This window comes from Rhinolophus sinicus, linkage group LG03, assembly GCF_036562045.2.
Source record: "Rhinolophus sinicus isolate RSC01 linkage group LG03, ASM3656204v1, whole genome shotgun sequence".
Classification (NCBI taxonomy): domain Eukaryota; kingdom Metazoa; phylum Chordata; class Mammalia; order Chiroptera; family Rhinolophidae; genus Rhinolophus; species Rhinolophus sinicus.
Genome location: NC_133753.1, coordinates 158850194 through 158873666, shown reverse-complemented (window position 1 = coordinate 158873666; position 23473 = coordinate 158850194). Strand labels below are relative to the sequence as shown.

The 23473-nt window shown below is 34.7% G+C and overlaps 1 protein-coding gene across 6 annotated transcripts in view; it reads left to right on the top strand.

Annotated features, from left to right (window-relative positions):
- Nucleotides 1-23473, top strand: part of RNF180 (ring finger protein 180) — a 142539-nt gene that overhangs the window by 28008 nt on the left and 91058 nt on the right. For all 6 annotated transcript variants that reach the window (XM_019743764.2, XM_019743747.2, XM_019743770.2 and 3 more), the window contains 3 exons: nt 7966-8061; nt 9635-10594; nt 13967-14002. In XM_019743764.2, the coding sequence (XP_019599323.2) occupies nt 7966-8061; nt 9635-10594; nt 13967-14002 (1092 nt within the window). The remainder of the gene's footprint in view (nt 1-7965; nt 8062-9634; nt 10595-13966; nt 14003-23473) is intronic.

The window sequence follows — 23473 nt, the reverse complement described above, 5'->3', positions numbered from 1 at the left end:
GAAACACTCAGTTTTTGTTGTTGTGTGTTTTGTTTTGTTTTGTTTCGTTTTGTCTCAGCCACATTCGATCATGGTTATTTCCTCCCCCTTCTAGTATCTTATCCTCTGGGGCCATTTGTGTTTTCTGTGAAATGTCTTCTTCTCTGTTTTTCTGTTAGGTAGTTTTGTTTTGAATTTTAGAAGTTCTTTATATATTCTAAATACTAATTCTTTGTTGGTTATTGTATTGCAAAAACCTTTTGCCAGTTTATATAACTTGTATTTATTTCACTGTGCTATCTTTTGATGAACAGAAGTTCATAATGTAGATGAATTTATTAATCATCTCCTTTATGTTTTGTACTTTTTGTTCAAGAAATTCTTCTATACCCTGAGGAAAGATTTTTTCTTTCTTTCTTTCTACAGAATGCCAAAGTTGAGATAGGCAAGATCCCTTCTGTGTCTCGAGCAGCAGGTTTATTTCTCATTCACTCCTATACCGAGATTAAAACCCAGCTTTATGTAGGGGTTCCCCCTTAGGATCTCCCTACCCTGAGGAAACCCTGTACTTTGTCACCTGTCTTCTACATCCATGCAGACAGAAAATGGATCTCAGAACAACAGAGAAGATCAGGAAACTGGGGGAAACAGTATTCATAGCTGTTGGCTCCAGGACCACACTTCTTTATCCCTGAGCAATGCCAGGAAATGGAAGTTTCACACACTGCCTCTCAGCCCTCACAAAAGTAGGAACTAGATGCTGCAGAATAACCAAGTACCTCCAAAATCAAGCTTGCTGGAAGAAACAGCACAAATACAGACATCACTGCTGCTTTGATAATATTGAGCAGGTGTATCAGCTTGGTGGAAGCTAGGTCATGTGTGGAACTTGAGCTGTAAGGAAATCTGGGACATTTGAGCTTTAGTTTTCCAGCTACTGGCATGTTGTAAAGCATGTGACAAGGAATTTAGAATGGAATTTTGAAACAATGTACAATATCTATAGGGAGAAAAGGAGGTTCCTGTCCTACGTTCAAGCCTGAGACACATGAAATGTGAGCAAAAGACAAAATCAAAAGCCAAATAACAAAAACAAATAACAAAAAACCCTAAAAACATAAAAATGAAATAACATAGCAGAAATGGTCTCCATTTGTGAAGTCAGGAGCGGTGGGAGAGTGCTGACCTCAATTTTAGTTATTCAGTCAGTTTTAATACACTTTGGACATGTCAAGTTTATGAGGCCCAGAGAACGTTTCAAATAGAGATTTTGGGGAGGCTGCTGGTTCTATGGGTATGGAATTCAAAACAGAGAACTGAACTAAGTAGGGGTCAGCACATGTAGGTGGTGACTGAAGCCTGGAGGAGAGCAGGTGAGATCACCGTGCAGAGTGTGAATGAAGTGAGAAAGAAGAGGGCCTAGGGACATTGAAAGGATGGAAAGAAGAAAAAGAATCTCACAATATAGCGGGGAAAGTAGCGAAAAAGATAAGACTGAAAAGTAGGGTACAGTGTTAATGAAAACCAAGGAATGTTTTGCAAAGAGAGGGGTCGGTTAGTACCCTCTTTCCCCGAAAATAAGACCTAGCCGAACAATCAGCTCTAAAGCGTCTTTTGGAGCAAACAGTAATACAAGATCGGGTCTTATATTATATAAGACCCGGTCTTATAGTATAGTAAAATAAGACCGAGTCTTATATTAATTTTTGCTCCAAAAGACGCATTAGAGCTGATTGTCCGGCTAGGTCTTCTTTTTGGGGAAACATGGTAGTATTGAATGTCACGGGGAGATGTATGTACGAGACCCATCCTGCTTTCCGTGTGCCTGTGGTACACTGCACAGTTCCAGGGGGTGCTAGTCTGTGGAAAGTGCCCCCCGGATTTGTACAGAGTTGGCATACAAGCTATATAGCCCTATGTGGAGAACCTGAATGAGAACCAAAAGTGTACATTGTTTTTAGCAAAGAGATTATTGGTCAACATTCATTGTAGTGTGAGAATTATAGCGGCAGGTACCAGATTCCAGTGAGTTGAAGAAAATGCAAGTTGAGGAATGGTCCAAACTTAACTATTTAAAGCATTATAATTGTTTGGTTATGGCTCTTTCTATTACCAGGCTGTGAAGTGTTTCATCTTTGTAACACCATTGCTAAAACAGTGGTGGCCATAAATATGATTAATGATTGTTGAATTGGTTATGGATTATATACTTCCCCCTTCACCTCTTTGGCTAGATGTTGTGCTCATTGTCTCTCTGGCTTTGTTATCCTGGCAGTATCTTTCCCTCAGTGGCTATAATATTGAAATAAATTATATTTTTATTATTACATTTTAAATATTTTTATGTTCCTTTTTCATAGTGTCAGCATAGGGACTGAATTATGTCCCCCTCTCCCCAAGTGCATATGTTGAAGTCCTAAGCCCCATATGACTATATCTAGAGGTGGGAGGTAGGTTTTCAGGAGGTAATTAAGGTTAAATGAAGTCATAAGGATGGGGTCTTAATCTGATAGGAGGCTGTGGCCTTATGAGAATGAGAAGATCTCTCTCTCTCTCTCTCTCTCTCTCTCTCTTTCTTTCTCTCTCTCTACACACACACACACACACACACACACACACATACCCATGTGAGATGTAAGGACAGTGAGCAGGCAGCCATCTGCAAGCTAAGAAGAGCGCTCTCACCAGGACCTGGACATTCTGGCACTTGGACCTCAGACTTCCAGCCTCCAGAACTGTGAGGAATCTATGTCTGTTGTTGAAGCCATCCAGTCTGCGGTGCTTTGCTATGGCAGACCCAGCTGACTAAAACACAACAGGTCCTGTAATAGGTACTGGAAATTCAGAAAACGGCAGAAGAGAGATGTTAAGTCCTTGTGAAGCATTAGGATAGTGGTCAGTCTAAATATTAAATTTTTAGCTGCGTAAGTGTCAAAAGTGGAATGTATCCATAAGAATAGGATACAGACAGAGGATTGGACCTAGTTGTGAGGGGGCTTTTCTGAGAAAGTGACTTATGTAGAGATAGGTGGATGAGTATTGAGGGCAGTACAGGAGGGAGAATGTTCCAAGCTTTGGCATCCGCATGTTCAATGGCTCTGGCGGGGAGAGAATGTGGTGTATCAATGGAACTAGAAGATTTCCATGATTGGAGCTCTGATATCAAGAGGGAGTTTGGCAAAATTTGAGGCTAGAAACATGGGTATTGGTTAAATCATTTATGGTCTTATAAGCCAAAATTGAGGACTTTGATTTTTAGTCTAAGAGCTCGGAAATCACTGAAAAGGAGTAACATGACCATTGAAATTTTGGCTGTATTGTGACAAGTGAACTCGGAAGGTAGCAAGAATGGATGCAGGAAGGCTATCTACTCTTAAGTGAGGCTTTCAATTATTTTTTCATTCATTCTGACCTTTTGAATAAAAAACTGTCCCCCTTGAAGTACATTCTGAAAGTACGAATAGAAAAACCAGGCAGTGTAATAGAATTTGGTTCTGTTATATTTGTAACATTTTCAACATCTAATTAATAATGTTAATGTAAATGACATTTTTGCCTCATCTTTTTCCTCTAGTCTTTATAGCTGCAGTAGTTAAATAATATAGTTGACTCACTTTTAACAAATTAGCTAAGGGACTGTTAATTGCTAATATTGGAAATGTTAAGCATTAAACATTTCAACACATTATTATTAATATTAAATTGTTTGTCAACTTTTTACATTTAACCTTCTGCTTAATTAAAAACCTTAACTATCATCAAATGACAGAAAGACATGCATTACATGTGTAACTTTAAAATTAAATGAAATTCTTGTACACAGCAACTGAATACATTCCCCACTCTTAAAGAAAAAAAAAAAAACCCAACAGAATAACAATGCATTAGCTCCACCTGCTGCTTGAACAAATTATTTCATTTGTAAAATATTTCGTCAACATTTTGTCAGCATTAAATGAAATTGTCTGTTACTTTTTCTTCCCTTCCGCCTTGCCCCACATGATTAATTAGAGACATGAAAATCTGTCTAGTAAGAATTTTTTAAATCCTAATACAGTTTTACTAATTTTCAGTTTAATTTTTCCCTCCAAGGAGATAACCTGTTGTGCCACTACTTTAAAGGCTTTAAATTCCTCAAATCAGGTTGCTTCCAGTTGAATCACTCATCTTAAAATACATCCATTATTACTTGTTTTATCACATATATTTGTATGATTTTTTAAGTGACTGTACATTTATAAACTGAATAGTTTGATATGTCCTATTTTGCCTAGAAAATTATATTGGAAGTAAGTGTCATTAATAATTTTTTTTCTAAGGCTTTGTATTTGTAAATACAGGTGAAGTAGTTGGCAGCCTCGTTTATATTTGAGGTTCCTGGTTGTCTTTGTAATATCTAAGTTTTCAGAAAAGGAAGTGAAATACAATATACAGTCTTAATCCAATCCTTTATGCTCCTCTCACCTGTATTAATTGCTGTAACTGATTTTCCTCTTTTTTGTTGACATGAAAGTATGCTTTAACTTTTAACAGTTGAGAGGAAAATGTGTGCTTGCTTTACAGTAATAGTTCTCAAATGAAGGAGATTGGATTGGGGTCACATATCAGAATCAACTGGAATTTCTTCCAAAGATATCTTTCCTCTGTATAAGTTAGTGTATTGTTTTGGGTTAATTTAAAAATAAGTTACATCCCAGGTTTTTGTTTGTTTTGTAAGCTTAGGGAAGAATAGTAGTATCATGCCTTAAAACACACTCAGGATAAATATGTAAGAAAGTTGATTGCCCTAAAAATGATAGCATTTACTTGGTATGGGAAGCTTAGTGACTGAGGACATAAGTTCTGAAGGGAGACTTCCTAAATGGAAATCCTTGATTTGCTGCTTACTGTGTGACCTTGAACAAATAACGTATAAGTTACTTAAAATCTCTTGCTTTAGTTTTCCTATCTGTAAAATAGTAAAACCCTTCAACAGTGCCTGGGCATAGTAATCACAGTACAAATGTGTGTTACCTCGTAAAAATAAGAATAAATACATTATAAAACTTCCTTCACCTACCTAGAACTATGACTCCAATGTTTATTGTCACAGGAATGTCCATAAAGCATCTCTAGAATTTATCATATGCGGTGGTTTCTTAGTGTCATGGTCAGTTTTATGTGATTAAATATAAAGATCACTTTCTATGGTTAAACGAAATAGTGGAATATGCACAATGAAATAATAAAATGAGAAAATAAGTAGAAGGTACCCCAACATAGTCCTTGGCATGTAAATAAGTTTCTTCACTCCCTTTGTATGGTCAACATTGTGTCCAGTAGTCACTCGGTATTGATAGGTTGATTGCCATTAACTTATTCTCACATTAATATTCTGTTATTCTTTGTACAAATATAGAAATATTTATGTATTTATTTAACTCTTGCGTAGACAGAGAATCTTGAAAAGTCAGGAAAAAAATTAGAATTAATATTATAGAGAGTTAAAACATGCACACTGTTATCAATGTACATTTTTGGCAGTTTTCAGTAGTTTAAAGGAAATACAAACTACACGGCCTAGGGAATGATTGCAGTTGAAAAATACCGGGAGTGCCAAAAAATGTACACCTTTTAAGAGATGTTATCTATGTATTACTTTTCGAAGTTGCATTGAATTACGGTAGCAATGCGTGGTATGATGTTTGCTCAAAAGATGGCGTTAATCAAATGAATGCTAGTGTCATTCATTGTATTACAACTTTAATACAGTTTTTTCCTTTCTTAAAATGTGTATACATTTTTTGGCACCCTCTGTATATAAAATTTGATATAGAATAGGCATTTTTTCATTCCCAAAGCATTTATTAAGTACCTATTATATGTTGGGCACTTTCTTGTGACCTGAGGGTACAAAGAGGACTAAGATAGTATGTGCCGATGGAGCCTTCCAACTAAAGATTCTATGATTTTCCAGTGTTTCTTGATCACTTTTCTAAAAAGATATTTTTATTAATTACTTTCTAAAATCAGTTTTGTTATGGTATAATTTACATGTGATGAAATGCACATTGTAGTAAGTTTTGACAAATGTATACATACTCATGTAACCACCATAAGATTCAGTCTTTTCTAGTTTCTTATAAATGTAGTCATATAGCATATATTCTTTTATGTCTGGGTTTTTATGCTCAGCATAATGTTTTTGAGATTGGTTCATGTTGTTGCATATATCAGTCATTCATTCTTTTTTATTAGGCTGGTGCAAAAGTAATTGCAGTTTTTGTAATTTAACATTTTAAACCTCAATTACTTTTGCACCAACCTAATATTACTGAGTATTATTCCATTGTATGGATCCCATAGGTGTTGATCCATTGTGTGGATGCCATAGTTGTTGATGGACATTAGGGTGTTTGTAGTTTTGAACTATAGTAAAGATTTGCTTACAAATCTTTATGTAGACATATATTTTTCTTTTTATTGGTTCTTACTATAAATTGCCCTATTTCAATTTGCTCTATCTCAAATAAGCATAGGCATAACATTTTAAAGAAACTGACTAACTTTTTTCTAAAATGACTACACTATTTTGCATTCCTACCAGGAATGTAAGAGAGTGTGTGTTTTGTGTCTTCTTTGTGCTGGTATGTCCAGTTCTTTTTCCTTTGATCTATCCTCAAGAATGATCCATGTGCACTTAAGAATGTGTATTCTACCATTTTGGGGTGGAAAGATCTAAAAATATGGATTAAGTCCATTTGGTCTAATATATCATTTATGGCTGATATTCCCTTACTGACTTTCTGTTTGGATGTTCCATCCATTGCTGTCAATAGGGTATTCCCCTACTATAATTGTGTTTTTGTCAGTTGTTTCCTTTAGGTCTATTAGTAATTGCTTTCTATATTTCGGTGCTCCTGGATTAGGTGCATATATATATTGATAAGTGTTATGTCTTCTTGATGAATTACCGCCTTTATTGTTATAAAATGTTCATCTTTGTTTCTTGTTACCTTTTTTTATCTCGCTAGTTTTACCAGAGCATGTATAATACTACTTACTCCAGCATTGCCAGAATCAACTTTTAAATAATTTTTTTAATTGTACAAGTATAATTTAGTATATTGACCCATTAAAACAATTACGATAACGTTAAAATCTGATCCTGGGGAAGAGTAGGTGGGCAGGAGCCTTACCCTCCCCCTCTCCTTCTCAGTCAACACTTTCCTGTCATTTTATAGAAAAAAATTTTGTAGACTCAGAAGAGAACTTAGCAGTTACCTAGCAGTGTTTTACAAGTGAAGAAACTGAGACCCAGAGAGGTAAAGCAATTGGCCTAAGGTCACATAGGTAGGAAAGAGCCACATATCTCTACATTGGTTGCCCTGCATTTTTCTGACATGTTGGGAAGCTATACTGTGTCAACTATACTCACATTTATTTCTACAAATCTTTCAAAAAGCCAAAATTGTCTATCTTGAAATTTTTGTTCTTATACAGCTAAAGTTTACTTGGGGCTTTTCCAGCTCCCTACTCAATTGCCTATTTCCTCCATTCTCTTGCACTTTTATTGAGCTTCTTGATAAAGAATATAGAAACTCTTATTTTGTCATTGGTAGAATCAAGATAAAATCAGAGCTTGAAGGTGGGTGGGGAAAGTTGTCATGAATGGTTCTACTTTTTCTCACACATAGAAAAAAAGGATCGGGCACTGGATTTGTCCATTAAGTAATTTACTGTTAAATTTTAAATTTAATTGATGAACTCAATGAAATGGAAGCCTTTTTAAAAAATTCACAGGTGGTTATTCCTTAATTTTATTATTATTATTTTTTTTGGTCTTCGTGGGTTTGTTCTTGGAGATGGGAATGAGGAGAGGAGGGCGGTGTGTATTTCCTTAAGAGCTGAAATTGAATTTATATTTTTGTGTTTCACTGAAATATGAAATTTGTGAAATAAATTCTGAACTGGTAATAACTAATATCATGCATTTTGATATAACAGGATAGACATGATTCAGCTGACGATCAAAATATTTGTCATGTGTGGCACATGAATATAGAAGCCCTTCCAGAATGGATAGACTGCCTAATACAAAAAGTAAGTTCCTAGTTTCACAGTAAAATTAGGCATATAGTACCCTCAGAATGTCTTTGTCCTCCTTGTAGAGCTATTTTTCTTGGATGCATTCTTTTCAGAGACATGAAAGGATGTGTATGTAACTCTTGATTACGCTTACTGGCTTCTTCATTATTACTGGAGTGTTTCAGGTACTCTTCCATCTCAGAATTTGCACTTGTTATTTCCCATTGCTTGAAAGCTCTTCCGACAGATACTCACCTGTTCCCTCATTTCCATAGGCCTTTACGCTCAATGAGGCATTGTCTGGCCAACCTACCATCCTCACACTTCCTTTCTTCCTTCTCTACTTTATATACCTATCTATATTTTACACACACACACTCACACACTATAATATATAGTGCTTGTAAATATATATAACTGTATGTTATATATATATACATTCTTATACATATACACACATATACATATATACACACCGACACATACATATATGATTTACAGATCTTGTTAATTGCCTAGCTTCCCTACTAGAATGTAAACTCCATGAACTCAAGGGTTTTTATATTTTGTTCATTATTTTATCTCCAGCACCTGGAACAGTATCAATGGAATCAATAAAATATTCTGTATGTTATTCATGTATGTGTACAAATAAAATAAACTGGATAATTAATGACTTATTGGCCCAATAAAAATCAAAATACCACACTTTTAAGGATCCCTAGTGAAATATTATAAGAGCAAGAAATCATCTTGCTAACAGTATAGTGTTATTTCTCACAATTCAAAACACTTAAGTCTTAGAAAACTATAAGTAATATGATTTTTAGAAAAATATAGTTGTGTTTCTTCACTGACTAGCTTAACTTTTTTATTAAACAGTAACATTTGATATTCCTTGTATCCATTCTCACATTGTAATGATTTCCTGGGAAAATGCCAGTGCACTGCTTACAAGTGACCTGAACTTTACAAAATGTATTAGGACACTGTAGATATTCCGTTATCTCTGTTGAAAAGATAATTTTAAGCCAGTTCATTATTAATTTCAAATCTGAGTATAGAAAATACACTATCTGATGTATGCAACCAGTATCTTTTGGTTGTATGTAAAAAAACAAGAAGAGCTTTATTCTGTTGGTTGGATAAAGTCCCTTCCCACAGTGCTTGGTATGCAAGAAGTGTATCAAAACAGATACTTTTCTGTGAGATTTTACTTGCAAATTAAGCTCTGTAGACTGATTGGCTTCCTGGTTCCATAGTGTATTTTTCTTTTCATTAGTTCACGCTGTATCCATATTCAACTTATTAAGAGACACTTTTAGAATTTTTAGGAGCATTGTTTAGATCGGCGTGATGTACAGTATGTTATTCTAGAACTTTGGAGCTGCTTATCACTATTGGAAAGCTTGTTTCTATTTACTGTTCTGTCTACTAATCAGAAAACAGAAAGCTAACTAGCCTTTTCTGTAAATCGAAAACGTTCATGTGATCAGCTTGAAAAAAAAAAAAAAACCGAAGAGACTCACGTTCTTTTTGATCACTTTATAATGAAAACATTATCTTTATTTTCCTTTAATGCCTATAGGCCCAATGGACAGTTGGAAAACTGAATTGCCCTTTTTGTGGGGCCCGTTTAGGGGGCTTTAATTTTGTCAGCACTCCAAAATGTTCCTGTGGCCAGCTTACAGCTGTGCATCTCTCCAAGAGCCGGACTGATTATCAGCCAGCACAGGCCAGCCGACTAACGAGACCCTCGCTGAAATACTTGTCACATCCTAGAGTTCCATCAGGTTGCGACACAGAAAGTCTGCTGACAGGTGGCACCTCCAGAAACAGAAATCATGGGCTTTTAAACATGGCTCAAAATAATAATGGCCCTGGAAGATTAACAGAAGCACTCTGCCTAGAGGTACGGTCTACATATTTCAAGATAAAGAACAAAAAACTGCTCTTCAAAGCATCCGATCCGAAATACCAGCTTTTTGTTCCCCAGCTTGTGACTGGCAGATGCACCACAAGAGCTTTTCATAGAAAATCACATAGTTTGGATCTGAACATCAGTGAGAAACTGACTTTATTACCCACTTTATATGAAATACATAGTAAAACTACTGCCTATCCCAGGCTAAATGAAACACAGCCTATTGACCTTTTGGACTTGCCTTTAGAATCTATTAAAAATAGATGTTCCTTTCAGATTTCATCAAATTTTGATCCTAATATGCTGCTGCAAAGATTGTCGGTGGCTCCCCGTGAGACCCAGACACAAAGAGGAGGAGAATTTCAGTGTGGTCTAGAAGCTTCTGCAGTGTGCTCTGACCATGCTAGTTCTAACAACCTGACTTTCCTGATGGACCTGCCCTCGGCTGGCAGGAATGTGGTGGAGGCCTCGGACCAGGAAGAGCACCTCTCCCCTCTGGACTTCCTGCGCTCAGGCAGTTTCTCATTGGGGGCCATGAATCAGAGGCTCAGTAAGAGAGAAAGGAGCAAGTTGAAGAATCTGAGAAGGAAACAACGGAGGCATGAAAGATGGCTGCAGAAGCAGGTAATGTTTAAAAGAGTCTACTAAGAATTCTGTATTACAAACGTTGGGGTTTTGGGAGAGGAGCTAACATTGCATCCTTATACACCTTGGTCGTAATGATTTGTGAAATGACATTTCTCTCTAGCTGAACTTAATTGTAGTGTATGATAATTGACATGTTTAACCCTGTCTCTGTGCTCACACATGGTTAGAAAATATCCTCTTGGGAAGTTTTTCCCAATTCTGCTAATATTTTAGAAGAACAGTAATCTCATGATATTGAGACAAGATTGTCATATACATTTTAAATTTATTCAAGTTAGGATTTTATTTCAGGTTAAATTGAAGCATAAAAATTTGTCTACGTACATCTACTTATAATCTAGTGACATTCATTCACTTCCTCACATATAGCTTAAATGGATATTTTCAAGCAGCCTTATTCAGTTATGTGACACATGATCCAGGTGTGGTTAACGGTGTTAAATTGTGACCCTTACTGTAATTTTACAAGAGAGTGTGCTTCTCTGTGGTTTAAATTCTTCTACCCGGACTGATATGTTTAGGGGTGGGGTGTATAAAGGGACTGAACAATGAATGTTAGGTGCCCAGGAAACCAATTAAAGCCAATGGATGAGGTGCTTATGAAAGTTGGGAAGTTTGAAGACTAGTGTATTCCTATATAAACTTTATTTTTGCAAATTGCCTTTATTATTTACTTGTTCACAATAGAGAGTTGTCCTTATTAATCTGTATGTTGAATATTAAGTGTCCTTAGAGCTACAATAGAGAAAGCTGCAACTTTACATATTAGTTCATTCCTTTAAAAACAGTTCAGCAGACTCATTACTGCTGATGATCCTGGTCATAGACTGAACAAAATAGAATGACTGCTTTGAGTGCTTCAGTAAGGCTTAGGTATGTTTCCTCTCTCAGTTAGATAGCAGAGTAGGTATAATAGGTAATTGTTTAGTACATGTTTGACTTGTTACTGACAAGAACATTCCAGTTCGGTTTTTTTGCAGGAATGGTGTGACATGGCTTCAAAGCGTATGTTGTAGAATGTATAAATGGATATGTTTCAGCAATTTTATAATATAATTTATAGTTTGATTTATTGAAGCTGTAAAATTCAATAATTTTATTGAAAATTTGACCTAAACCTAGATAAATTGGAGATGTTAAATGAATATTCAGATAAGATTGGGTGCCTTCAGGGTGCTATGGCCTTAGACAATACATAGATGATATATTACAGAATTGTACACTTGAAACCTATGTAATTTTACTAACCGTTGTCACCCCAATCAATTTAATAAAAATTAAAAATAAAGAATTTGCAACTCTAGAATTCTATAAAATAAAATTATCAGAAAACAATTTTAAAAAAATGAATATTCAGAAAGAATACCTTTAAAACAATGTAAAGGGCTCCAAAATAATTCTCTAAGAAATAGAAATTTAAAAGAAGGATGAGAATATACTTGCTCTGTACATGTATATGCAAATAACATCTTTGCAATTTTAAAAATGTGTTTAATTCTTGGGTTACTTCTGAAAACCTCAGCTATATCATTAATCATTTTTCAGTGTAGGAACACAATTTTACAGTTTAGAGCAAAGCAAGACCAAATTAGTAACGCGTGTGTGTGTGTCTGTGTGTGTGTGTGAAATTATTTTTATTCATTCACACGCATGTGTTTTAACCAATCTGCTCAGCTAACTGATCAGAATAAATGAGTCTTAGTCACACCTGTGACAGGCCAGTATAGGGAGTGACATGGCAGGATCCTAATAGGTTTGGTTGGTTGCACAGGAGCTACAGGCAAACAAATGCCCAATGTCTCCTTAGCAAAGAAAATGTAAAAGTGTGCAGCAACATAGAAATAACATGATTTAGGGATATGATTCTACATCATGGTTTGAACCAGAAAGAAGAAAAATAATTTTAAATCATCAATCTTGCTAATTCAAGCAAAAAGATAAATCCTAGGAAGAGTTACTATTTGAGATGAATTAATGGCTTAGTTATTCAGCTCATTCCATTTTAATAAAGATTAGTAAATTCTGTAAGCATTTATCAAATATCTGTTTGGTATACCATGCCTTTGTGTAATTTCAGTACAGATCCTGTCTTTTTTTTAATGTGGAAGATAAGCATACACGATACAAAGAAAAAGTTTTTGTTATCAATGATTTTCGTTATTAAAGTCTAGAATAATTGGTTGGAAAATCAAGATTTCTGACTTTCACTTGACATTTTTAATGATATTTTGTACAAACTATAGATATTTCTATGGCAGAAACCATTATAGGAAATGTTAATGACAATACAAAACTTTATTTAAATTTTTTAAATTAAAGTTTATTGGGGTGACAAGGGTTAGTAAAGTTACATAGGTTTCAAATTTACAATTCTGTATTACATCATCTATATATCACATTGTGTGTTTACCCCCCAGAGTCAGTTCTCCTTCTATTACCCTATATTTGATCCCGTTTACCCTCATCTACCACATTTCCCCCCCCCTTACCCTCTGGTAACCACTAAACTATTGGATGGATTTTGAGATTATTATGCTAAGTGAAATAAGTCAGACAGAAAAAGTCAAGAACCATATGATTTCACTGATATGTGGGATATAAAGCTGAAAGGAACAAGACAAACACAGAAACAAAAACTGATAGACATAGACAATATTTAAATTTTTGAAGGTTAGGAACATAAATGAGTTGATATTGAAGCAGAAAATACAGCCAGTTTTCAGTTTTTGTTCTGCAAATGTTGACTGAACGTATAGTTTGAGGAAAGACAGTGCTAAGCAACATTCAGCCAGCAAGACTTTTTTAATGCAGCATAGTCTTTTTGTTTTTGTTTTTATTTTTTAATTATCATGCAATAAAATTGATTTATTCTTGGCATCTATGATTTACATAGGTATAGATTCATATAACAACCACCGTGGTGGGGATACAGACAGTTCCATACCCCCAAAATCTCACTTGTTCCTTTATAATTGTACCTTGAATTCTTTATAATCACACCCTTGTTCCATTCCTAATCCCTGAAAATCACTGATCTGTTCTCCATTACCTTAGTTTTGTCTTTTTAATAATGTTATAAAAATAATACAATGTTAATGTTATAAAATTAGAATTATATAGTATACAATCTTTAGAGACTGACTTCTTTTACTCAGCCACATTTGCCTGTGAGATTCAGCTGAGTTGTTGCATGTATCTATAGTTTGTTCTTTTTTATTGTTCAATAATATTTCATTGTATGAGTGAACCACCTTGTTGGTGGTTGTTCCAGGTTTTGGCAATTATGAAAATAGCTGTTGTAAACATTCATGTACAGGTTTTTGTGTGAACCTGTTTTCATTTTTCTAGGGTAAATACTCAGGAGTGGGATTGCTGGATCATATGGTAAGTATACATTTAACTTTATAAAAAAACTGTCAAATTGTTTTCTAGAATGTCTATACCATTTTGCTTTCCAAGCAGCAATGTATGAATTCCATTTGCTGTGCATCCTTGCAAACACCTGGTATTCTCAATGTTTTTTTCCATTTTGTTATTCAATAGATAATGTAGTAGTGGTAGCATATTGTGATTTTCATTTTCATTTTTCCTAATAATGTTGAACACTTTTATGAGCTCATTTTTCCATTTGTATATATTCTTTAATGAAGTGTCCGTTCAAATCTTTTGGTCATTTTTTAACTGGATTGTGTTCTTCGTGTTTGTTTGTAAAAGTTCTTTATATGTTTTGGATGTAAATCCTTCATTGGGTATGTGATTTTGTAAATATTTTCTCCCAGGCTGTAGCTTGTCTTTCTATTTTCTTAACAATTTTCATTTCCTATAGAACAAACATGTTTAATTTTGATGAAGTCTAATTTCTCAAATTTTTTTTCTTTTTATGGATCATGCTTTTGAGGTCATATCTAAGAACTCTTTGCCTAACCCTAGCTTATGAAGATTTCTCCTATGGTTTCTTCTAAGTTATATAGTTTTAAGTTTTATGTTGAGTATTATGATTCATTTGAGTTAATTATTTTTAATAAGATGTGAGGTTTAGCTCAAGGTTCATTGTTTGCATAGATATGCTTGATTTTTCCAGCAGCATTTGTTGAAAAGACTATGCTTTCTCCATTGAAATGTTTTGTAGCTTTTTCAAAGATCAATTGGCTGTATATGTTTGGGTCTGTTTCAGGACGCTCTATTCTTTTTATGTCTCTCCCTTTGCCAATAGCCCTTTCTTCTTAGTTACTGTAACTTTGTAGTAAGTCAGAGTACTATGTAGTAAAACAGAATACTATGATGCCTCCAACTTGATCGTTCTTTCCCAGAAATGTTTTAATTATTCTAGTTCCTTTTCCTTTCCATATAAAATTTACAATCAACCTGTTTATATTTATAAAAAATCCTGCTGCAATTTTGATTGTAATTACGTTAAATCTCTATAGATCAACTTGGGGAGAACTGAAATCTTTACTGTGTTGATTTTTCCAATCCATGAACGTGATATATATCCCTTTTTATTTAGGTTTTTGATTTATTTTGTCAATATTTTGCAATTTTCAACATTTAAAATCTGTGGACGCTGTGTTAGATTTATACCTAAGTCTTTACTTTTTGATGTTAGTTTTAATTTTTTAAAATTTGGGTTACCATTGTATATTGGAAACACAATTTTTATTTTGACTTTGTATCTTGTGATGTTGGGAGAGCACAGATTTTTGACATTTTTTACCAGATTTATCCCTAAGTATTCATATCTTTATACTGTTGGTAAATGGCATTGTTTTAATAAATTTTAATTTCCAGTTATTCATTGATAATATGTAGAAGTACAGTTAATTGTTTTATGTTGACCCTATATCCTACAACCTTTCTAATCTCACCTATTAGGAATAATATTTTTTTAGTAGGTTCCATTGGAATTTTTATTTAGATGATCATGTTGTCTGCAAATAAAGACAACTTCTTGCTTTCCAATGTAGATTTTTTTCCTTTTATTTATTATTGAATTAACTATTACATTCAGTACAATGTTGAGTAGAAGAAGTGGTTAGAGCAGACATTTGTCTTTTCCTCTCTTTTTTTTCTGATGTTAGGAGAAAAGCATTGTCTTTCACCATTAAATATGTTAGTTTTAAGTTTTTTGTAGATGTTCTTTATTAGGTTGAGGAAGTTCCTTCTATTCCTAGTTTGCTGATAGTTTTATCATGAGTGGATATTGAACTTTGTCAAAGTTTCTGCAGGAATTGATACGATCATGTGTTTTCAATGTTAATATTGTTTATCAACTATTGAGCCAGTCTATCATTTCCACAATAAACACCACTTTATTATGTTGTATTTTTATTTCTTTATATTGCTGGATACTATTTGCCAATATTTTTGGAAGGTTTCTTTTTTGTTTCTTTTGCCTGTGTATGTGAAGGATATTGGTCTGTAGTTTTCTCTATTTTTATACTATCTTTAATTTTGACATCAGGACATTGCTGCCATTATGAAATGAATTAGGAAGTGTTCTTTCCTTTTCTATTTTCTGGGAAATATTATGGAGAATCAATGTCACTTTTTAAAAACATATTTGATAATGAAAGTGTCTGGGCCTGAAGATTTCTTTTTTGAAACATTTTTAATTATGAATTTAATTTATTTAATAGTTATAGGACAATTCAGGTGATCTATTTCATATGGAGTAAGTTTTGTTAGTTTGTTTTTTTTCAATGAATTATGTAAATTTTTGAAATTGTGTGTGTTGAGTTTTTAATAGTATTCCTTTATTATACTGTTAGTGTGTGTTGGGTCTGTAATGTTATCCCCTTTTCAATCCTCATAATGACAATTAGTATTCTCCCCCACCCTTCTCTCTTTTTCTTTTTACTTTGCTAGAGATTTATAAATTTTGTTGATCTTTCCAAAGAACCAGCTTTGTGTTTCAATTATTTTTCCTATTGTTTTCTATTTTCATATCATTGATTTCTGCTCTGATCTTTATTATCTGCTTTCTTATACTTTGACTTTATTTTCCTTTCTCTTATAAACTTTTTTTGTGGTGGAAACTTACATTATTAATTGGAAATCTTTCTTTTTTCTCATCTAAAAATTTAATACTATAAATTTCCTTTTAATTACTGTATTAGCTTCATTCTCTGACTTTTATGTTGTATTTCATTGTTATTCAGTTCAAATCATTTTCTAATTTTCTTTGAGACTTCCTTTGGCCTATGTAGCTTTTCTAAGTGGTTAGTATGATCATGAAAAAGCTGAAATATCTGCATTTAGAGGAAATTAATAAAAAATTTGTCCTGGCACAAAGTATTTTCTCTTGTGGATTGAGAGGGAGTAAAGCTGCCACTAGTACGGTTGCATAATATTTTAAAATAATTTAAACAGCATTTCATTCCATTGTGTTTACATTTCTTAAGATTGGGCCTATTTTATATGAATAAAAGAAAATGTCTCTTTAAAGCCCATAGGAAACTATTGTGAAAAGAGAGAGTTTACCTTACATTCTGTGGAGTACTATGCATGACAGTATAAAATAATTGACCAAATATCATGGTCTGTAATAAATCACTAAACCATTTACACTGATTATATTACACTGTTCACTGGGAACTAAATGAGTTAAGACTGCTTGTATTATTACAAGGGAGTGACATAAGCATTGGGGAGAATAGAGGCCAATAAATTACATTAAAGACCCACTTACTTATGTTTATAGAGAAAAGATATATATTTTTCTACGAAAGCTCTTAAATTTCATTTTCATGGATTTGCTCATAGAGATCATTTTTAATTTTTCGCAGATTTAATGGAGTCCATTAAGTCTTTTATCACTTGTTTATTCATCACACAAAATCATATTCCAGGTATATATTTGGTTGTTTTTTTAAAAGAGAATGTTATGTGCTTCTGAATTATAATAGTAACACACATATTGAACAACTATTCCCCATTCATTCTCTTCCTCCAGCAGAAAATCAATGGTTTGCTGAAATGAAAAACCTCAGTAATGAAAATATGACAATTTAATTAGATGACACAGATTTTACTGGTTTTATTAAAAACAGAAATATAAGTACAAATTGGTTTTGTAGAGAAGAAGACAATAGATTGAAAGAACATCATGACCTTCAGACATATTCATATATTGAGACAAATCATTGTTTATTTCTCACTCTACTTTGTGCCAAATTATTGTTTCAGTTTAAGTTTGTCAATCTCTTCATTTTATTAATGCAAAAATATTTAGGTCTTGCTCAGTAGGTTAATACTTCTAATTTGCTTCTACCTTCCAGAAAGTCACCATCCAGTGAGGTAAGATGCAAATATTCAGTCAATTTTAATAAACTAGATGTCTTAATTTTGTTTTCCTATTATTTCAAATTGATTTGAAAATATAGATAAATTATAAGTGTGGAGCAAAATTACATGGAATTGGTAGTGCCTTTACCTTAAGTAATTGTATAGATCTAAATTTCCTAATGCTTAGCAAATGCTCTGTACACAATACGTGCATGATCAGAAATTTCTTAAACAAGAGTTTTTTGTTTTCTTTTTAATTTTAGAATAGTTTTAGATTTGTGAACCTAGTACAGATAGTTCCCATGTGCCCCACACCCAGTTTCCCCTATTATTATCTTACATAAGTGTGATACATCTGTCACAATTAATGAACCAATATCGATACATTATTATTAATTAAAGTTCATGCTTTATTCAGATTTCCTTATTTTTTACCTAATGTTCTTTTTCCAGGATCCCATCTAGGGTACCACTTTATGTTACATTTAGTTGTCCTGTCTCATTAGGCTCCTCTTGGCCTTGATAGTTTCACAGACTTCCCCAGTTTTTGACAACTTTGACAGTTTTGAGGAATACTGGTTAGGTTTTTGTAGAATGTTCCTCAATTGAGGTTGGGTGATGCTTTTTTCATGATTAGACTGGGGTTATGGTTTGTGTAACGGGTCTGCACGTCCACCCCCACATTCGATTACTCAAGAAGAGGATTCATAGCACTCAGCCTATAGTCATATTCACAAATAGGTTTTATTGCAGTTTAAGGATACAAACCAACATCTGCAAAGGGAAAAGGTTCATGGGGGCAAAGACTGGAAGAAACAGGTGCAAGCTTCCAAGAGGCCTCTCCCCTTTGACTTACTGAGTTACATAGAATGAACGTAATTCCTTCTGCAATATGTGGTGACAACACATGTGCAATGTTTGCACCAGGAAAGCTCATTAGAGACTCAGCGCCCACGGTTTTTATTGGGGGCTGGTCATGTAGACCTTTCTGCCTGACATATACAAAAATTCCAGACATCAGAAGAAAAGCAGATGTTCAACATAAACCACATTATTTATGCCAAAATTTTAGGCACAGTGAGCCACTCTTAGTAGGATGATGGGAACTCTCCAGAAATTTCAGTTCTCAGATGTCAGCCTAGAGCCAACCTTATAGTAGGACAGGCCTACTGTATTAACTATTTTCTGTACATGGGTTTTTGGGAGGGAGATCACAGAGTTAAAATGCCATTTTCATCACATCATACATCATATCAAGGACATGTACTATCAACATGACATCATTATTGATGTTAACTCAGAAATGCTGAAACAGAGAGGGGGAAATAATAATTATCACACTTATATATCCCTTATGTGTTAGTTTCCTAGTGTTACTGGGACGAATTTCAACAAACATAGTAGCTTAAAACAACACAGTTTTATCATCATATAGTTCTGGAGATCACAGTCTGAGAATGGGTGTTATGGAGCTAAAATTGAGGTGTTGACAGGGTTGCATTTCTTCTTGAGGCTCTAGGGTAGAACCCGTTCCTTGCTTTTGCAAGTTCTAGGGTCTCTGCATTCTTTGGCTTTTGACCTCCTTTTAGCAATGGCGTCACTTCAATCTCTGCTTCCTTTGTCACATCTTCCCTTTGACCTATTTAAGGGCTCTTGTGATTGCATTAGGCCCACCTAATCCAAAATAACATTCACATTTTCAAGTTTGTAATCACAGCTGCAAAGTCCCTTTTGCCATGTAAGGTAACATTCATAAATCCCAGGGATTAAGACATGGACATCTTGGGGAGCTATTATTCTGCCTACCACATCTTACTATATATGCGGGGTGTTTTTCTGAGTTCTTCATTTAATCCTACACCATTTTATGAGATAATTTCTATTATCACCGTTTTATGGAAGGAGAAACTGAGAATCAGGTTAAATGACTTCCCACAATCCTGGTATGTGGCAGGTCTTTATCCCAAATTTTATGCTCTTAACTGTTAACTGTACCACAGCCTCTCAAGAAAGGATGTTTTGATCAATCTTTGGTGGTTCAAAAAACATCTTAGTATCATATACCTTTATTCTTAATACAGTCTCTTCTTCATTTAATGATACCTGTTGGGTACTTCACTCTTTGCCAGAAACTGTGCTAAGTATTGAGGATACAACGATGAATGGAATATGATCCTTCCCCTCAGGGGCCTTTACTTGAATAGGGAAGACAGATATGAATATCGGTAATACTTATGCATTTGCATAAATGCCATATTATAGTGGGTTATAGCCAATAGTTTAGTTAATGCAGGATTACTTTGACCAAAACCTTGAGATGCAACTGAAAATCCCAGAGACGTCACAAAACAACCTTGATTGGGAGAGGAAGGGTGGGAATATTGTGCAGGAATTGGAAGAGTGATGACAGAGAAGAGAGGAGAAATGGTCTGCTTATGAAGAGTTACAATGCAGCAGTTAGAAACTTATGCTTGATTCTGAGGATGCTGTGTAGCTGGAAAGTTCTGATTAGCAAACTCCAGCCTGGGCCCATGGTAGGAACTCAGTAAATGGTTACCGAGTGGATGAATTAAACAAATAAATGATGTATCCAATGCTTCAGGAATGGTAAATGATTTAAGAGTAGAGGCTAAGAGTGGTTCTTAACCCTGGCTACAACTTGGAATCTTCTGAGGAGCTTTTAAAGACTGAAATGCCCATTGGTAGATGACTGGATTAAGAAACTGTGGTACATTTATGCGATGGAGTATTACTTGGCCGTAAAGAAGAATGACATCTTACCATCTGCAATGATATGGATGGAACATTATGCTAAGTGAAATAAGTCAGATGGAGAAAGACAAATACCATATGCTCTCACTTATATGTGGAGTCTAAAGAACTGACTAAATGAGCAAACTAATCACAAACAGCCTCAGAGATATAGAGAAAAACTGAAGTTTGCTAGATGGGATGGGAGTGGGGATGAGGGAGAAAATGAGGGGATTATAAAGCACAATTGGTAACCACAAGATTGCCATAGCAATACGAAAGACAGTTTGGGGAATATAATCAATAATGTTGTAAAGATTTTATAGGGTATCCGATGGACACTTGTCTTATTAGGGAGACAACTTCAGGGATGGTGTAGGTGTCTGACCACTGCAGTGTACATCTGAAGCTGAAGCTGAGTAATAATGAATGTCAACTATAATTTAATTATATATATATATATATATATATATATATATATATATATATATATATATGTATGTATGTATAGTCACAGGATGTGGAGTACAGCATAAGGAATAGAGTCAGTGGAAGTGTAACACTGTATGTGATGTCAGAGGGGTAGTAGACTGGGGGGGTTATCACTTTGTGAGGGGTATAAATGTCTAACTATTGTTTTGTACACCTGAAACTAGCAATAAAATAAAAAAATAACATGCCTGGGCTCTATCAGATTATGCTTTGGTTAGGTTAGACTTGGCATTACTATGTGTGTTTGTATATATTAAAAAATTTATACATATATAAAATTTATATATATGTGTATATATATATATACACACACATATATATACACATACATACATACATGTACACACACTTTTTTTTTTTCAAGTGATTCCAATGTGTAGGCAGGGTTGAGAACTATTGGAAAGGAGAGATCAACAAAAAGGAATTAAGAGTGGTTTAGAACTGAGTTGTTAAAGTCCTTGACAAATAATTTATTAACAAGAGCAAAGAGAATTAATTCTGATGGATGTTACGGAGGAAAGGAAGCTGTAACCGGGAACCAGGCTGAGAAGGAATTAGATGAAGAACCATACTAGAGAAGACAAAATATTTTTATCTTATATTTTCCAACACCTCATATAGCTTCTTGCATGTAGTAAAAGACAGTATAAATATCCACGTCCAAGTAACATTTAGTATATTCAGATAGCTTTTCTTTGCCTGGTATTAAGAGAATGGAAGTTTGGCTGGGAGCAAGGGGGAGGGTGGGAATGGAATGGAGAAGTTGGGGTGAGAGTGATGATAATAGCAGTTAACGTTTATGGAGCTGTATTCTGGGTATAGTACAGGGTGTTTTACTTGTATCGCTTGATTTTTATGAGCTATTAGGTTGCTGGAGCATGGAGACGCTCTGATGGCAACAGGCTTTGGGCAGCTAGAGAGGAGCATGAAGGCGCTGGGTGGAAAAAGGGAATTGGGAAGTAGGAGAACACCATGCATCTTGCATGCTATCCTTTCCCAAATTTTGTGAGAGGCCAACTTGTTTGGGGAAGGGAGAAAACAGAGTCACCAGTAAGCTAGTCCCAGAGAGACACAGAAATTTGGAGCTTATCACACAGGACTGAGCTTTGGTGCTAGCTGCGTGTGATAAGTAGAACCAGGCTGTGCCTCCAGCTCTTTGGCCTTGTGTGCACTGGGAAGCCTGAGCCTGGTTTATGTGCTAAACCTCCACATTTGGCTTCATTTAGGACATCAACCAAGATACTCACTGCCCACCTGCTGTCTCCCTTATTGCCCCATTTCTGCCCTTCCACATTTTAAAAATCATAGTCACTTGCTGGCAGTGCCTCCTTGTCTTATTCAAATCTCCTTGAAACTTGTCTGATCCTGAGATGTCAGTCTCACCTACTCGTCTCACAGCTGGGAACCTGACAATATCAGCTTCCATGTGCCCCCAAACTGGGGAGATATTGCTGGAATCTTCTCCCTGGCTCTGTATGGCCAATTGTAATTGCTATCACCTAGGCTTTCTTTTACAAAGTAATATTTTAAGGTTAATTTTTTTCATTTTAGTAGGAATGTAGTGTTGAAGTGTATGAAATTGAAAAATACGTTTACAAATCAATTGAATGGTTACCGCTGAGGGGGAGGGGGAATGTGATGCGGGGTACCATGTACGGAGCTCCAACCCTATTGGTCATGCTTTACTTCTTAAGCTGGGTAATATTATTACAAGTGTTAATCTTTTTTAGCTCCATGTTGTATGTCTTTATTATTTTATAATACATTGAAGAATCAATTATAAGTCATACTACCCTAATAATGTGCCCTTTTTGATCATTATTTTTGCTGTAAAATCTTAAATCATTTGCCTTTGTTTTCCGGGATGTAAAGCTACAGACCCCAACAGTTAATACAGGAAAGTATTATGTTACCTAAGAGGTTCCACTTTGTAAATAATGCTTTTCTAATACTCCTTCAGAATAAAATTGAGTATTTAATAACTCATAAGCAAAATTTTCCAGTAAAATATACATATCTGTGCTGCACTGGAATGTGCTAGTCTATACTTTTTATGAACCTCTCTGGAATGCTAGTTTGTAAAGGTGACGTGGACCGTCTTGTTTTCCAACACCAGAGGGCACCAGATTTTCTCTTGCAGCAAAACAATCAAGCTCTTTCCATCAAAGAATTTCATATATGGGGTGGAATATGGAATGTCATATTTTTAGTCTTTAGAAAATTTTTAAAAAGTGAGCTTTGTGAGAGAGAATTTACAAATCATACTAAGGTTTTCTGTTGCTGTTATCAGCTGAGACTGTCTGCTTTTACTAAGCTGCTTTTCAGGGG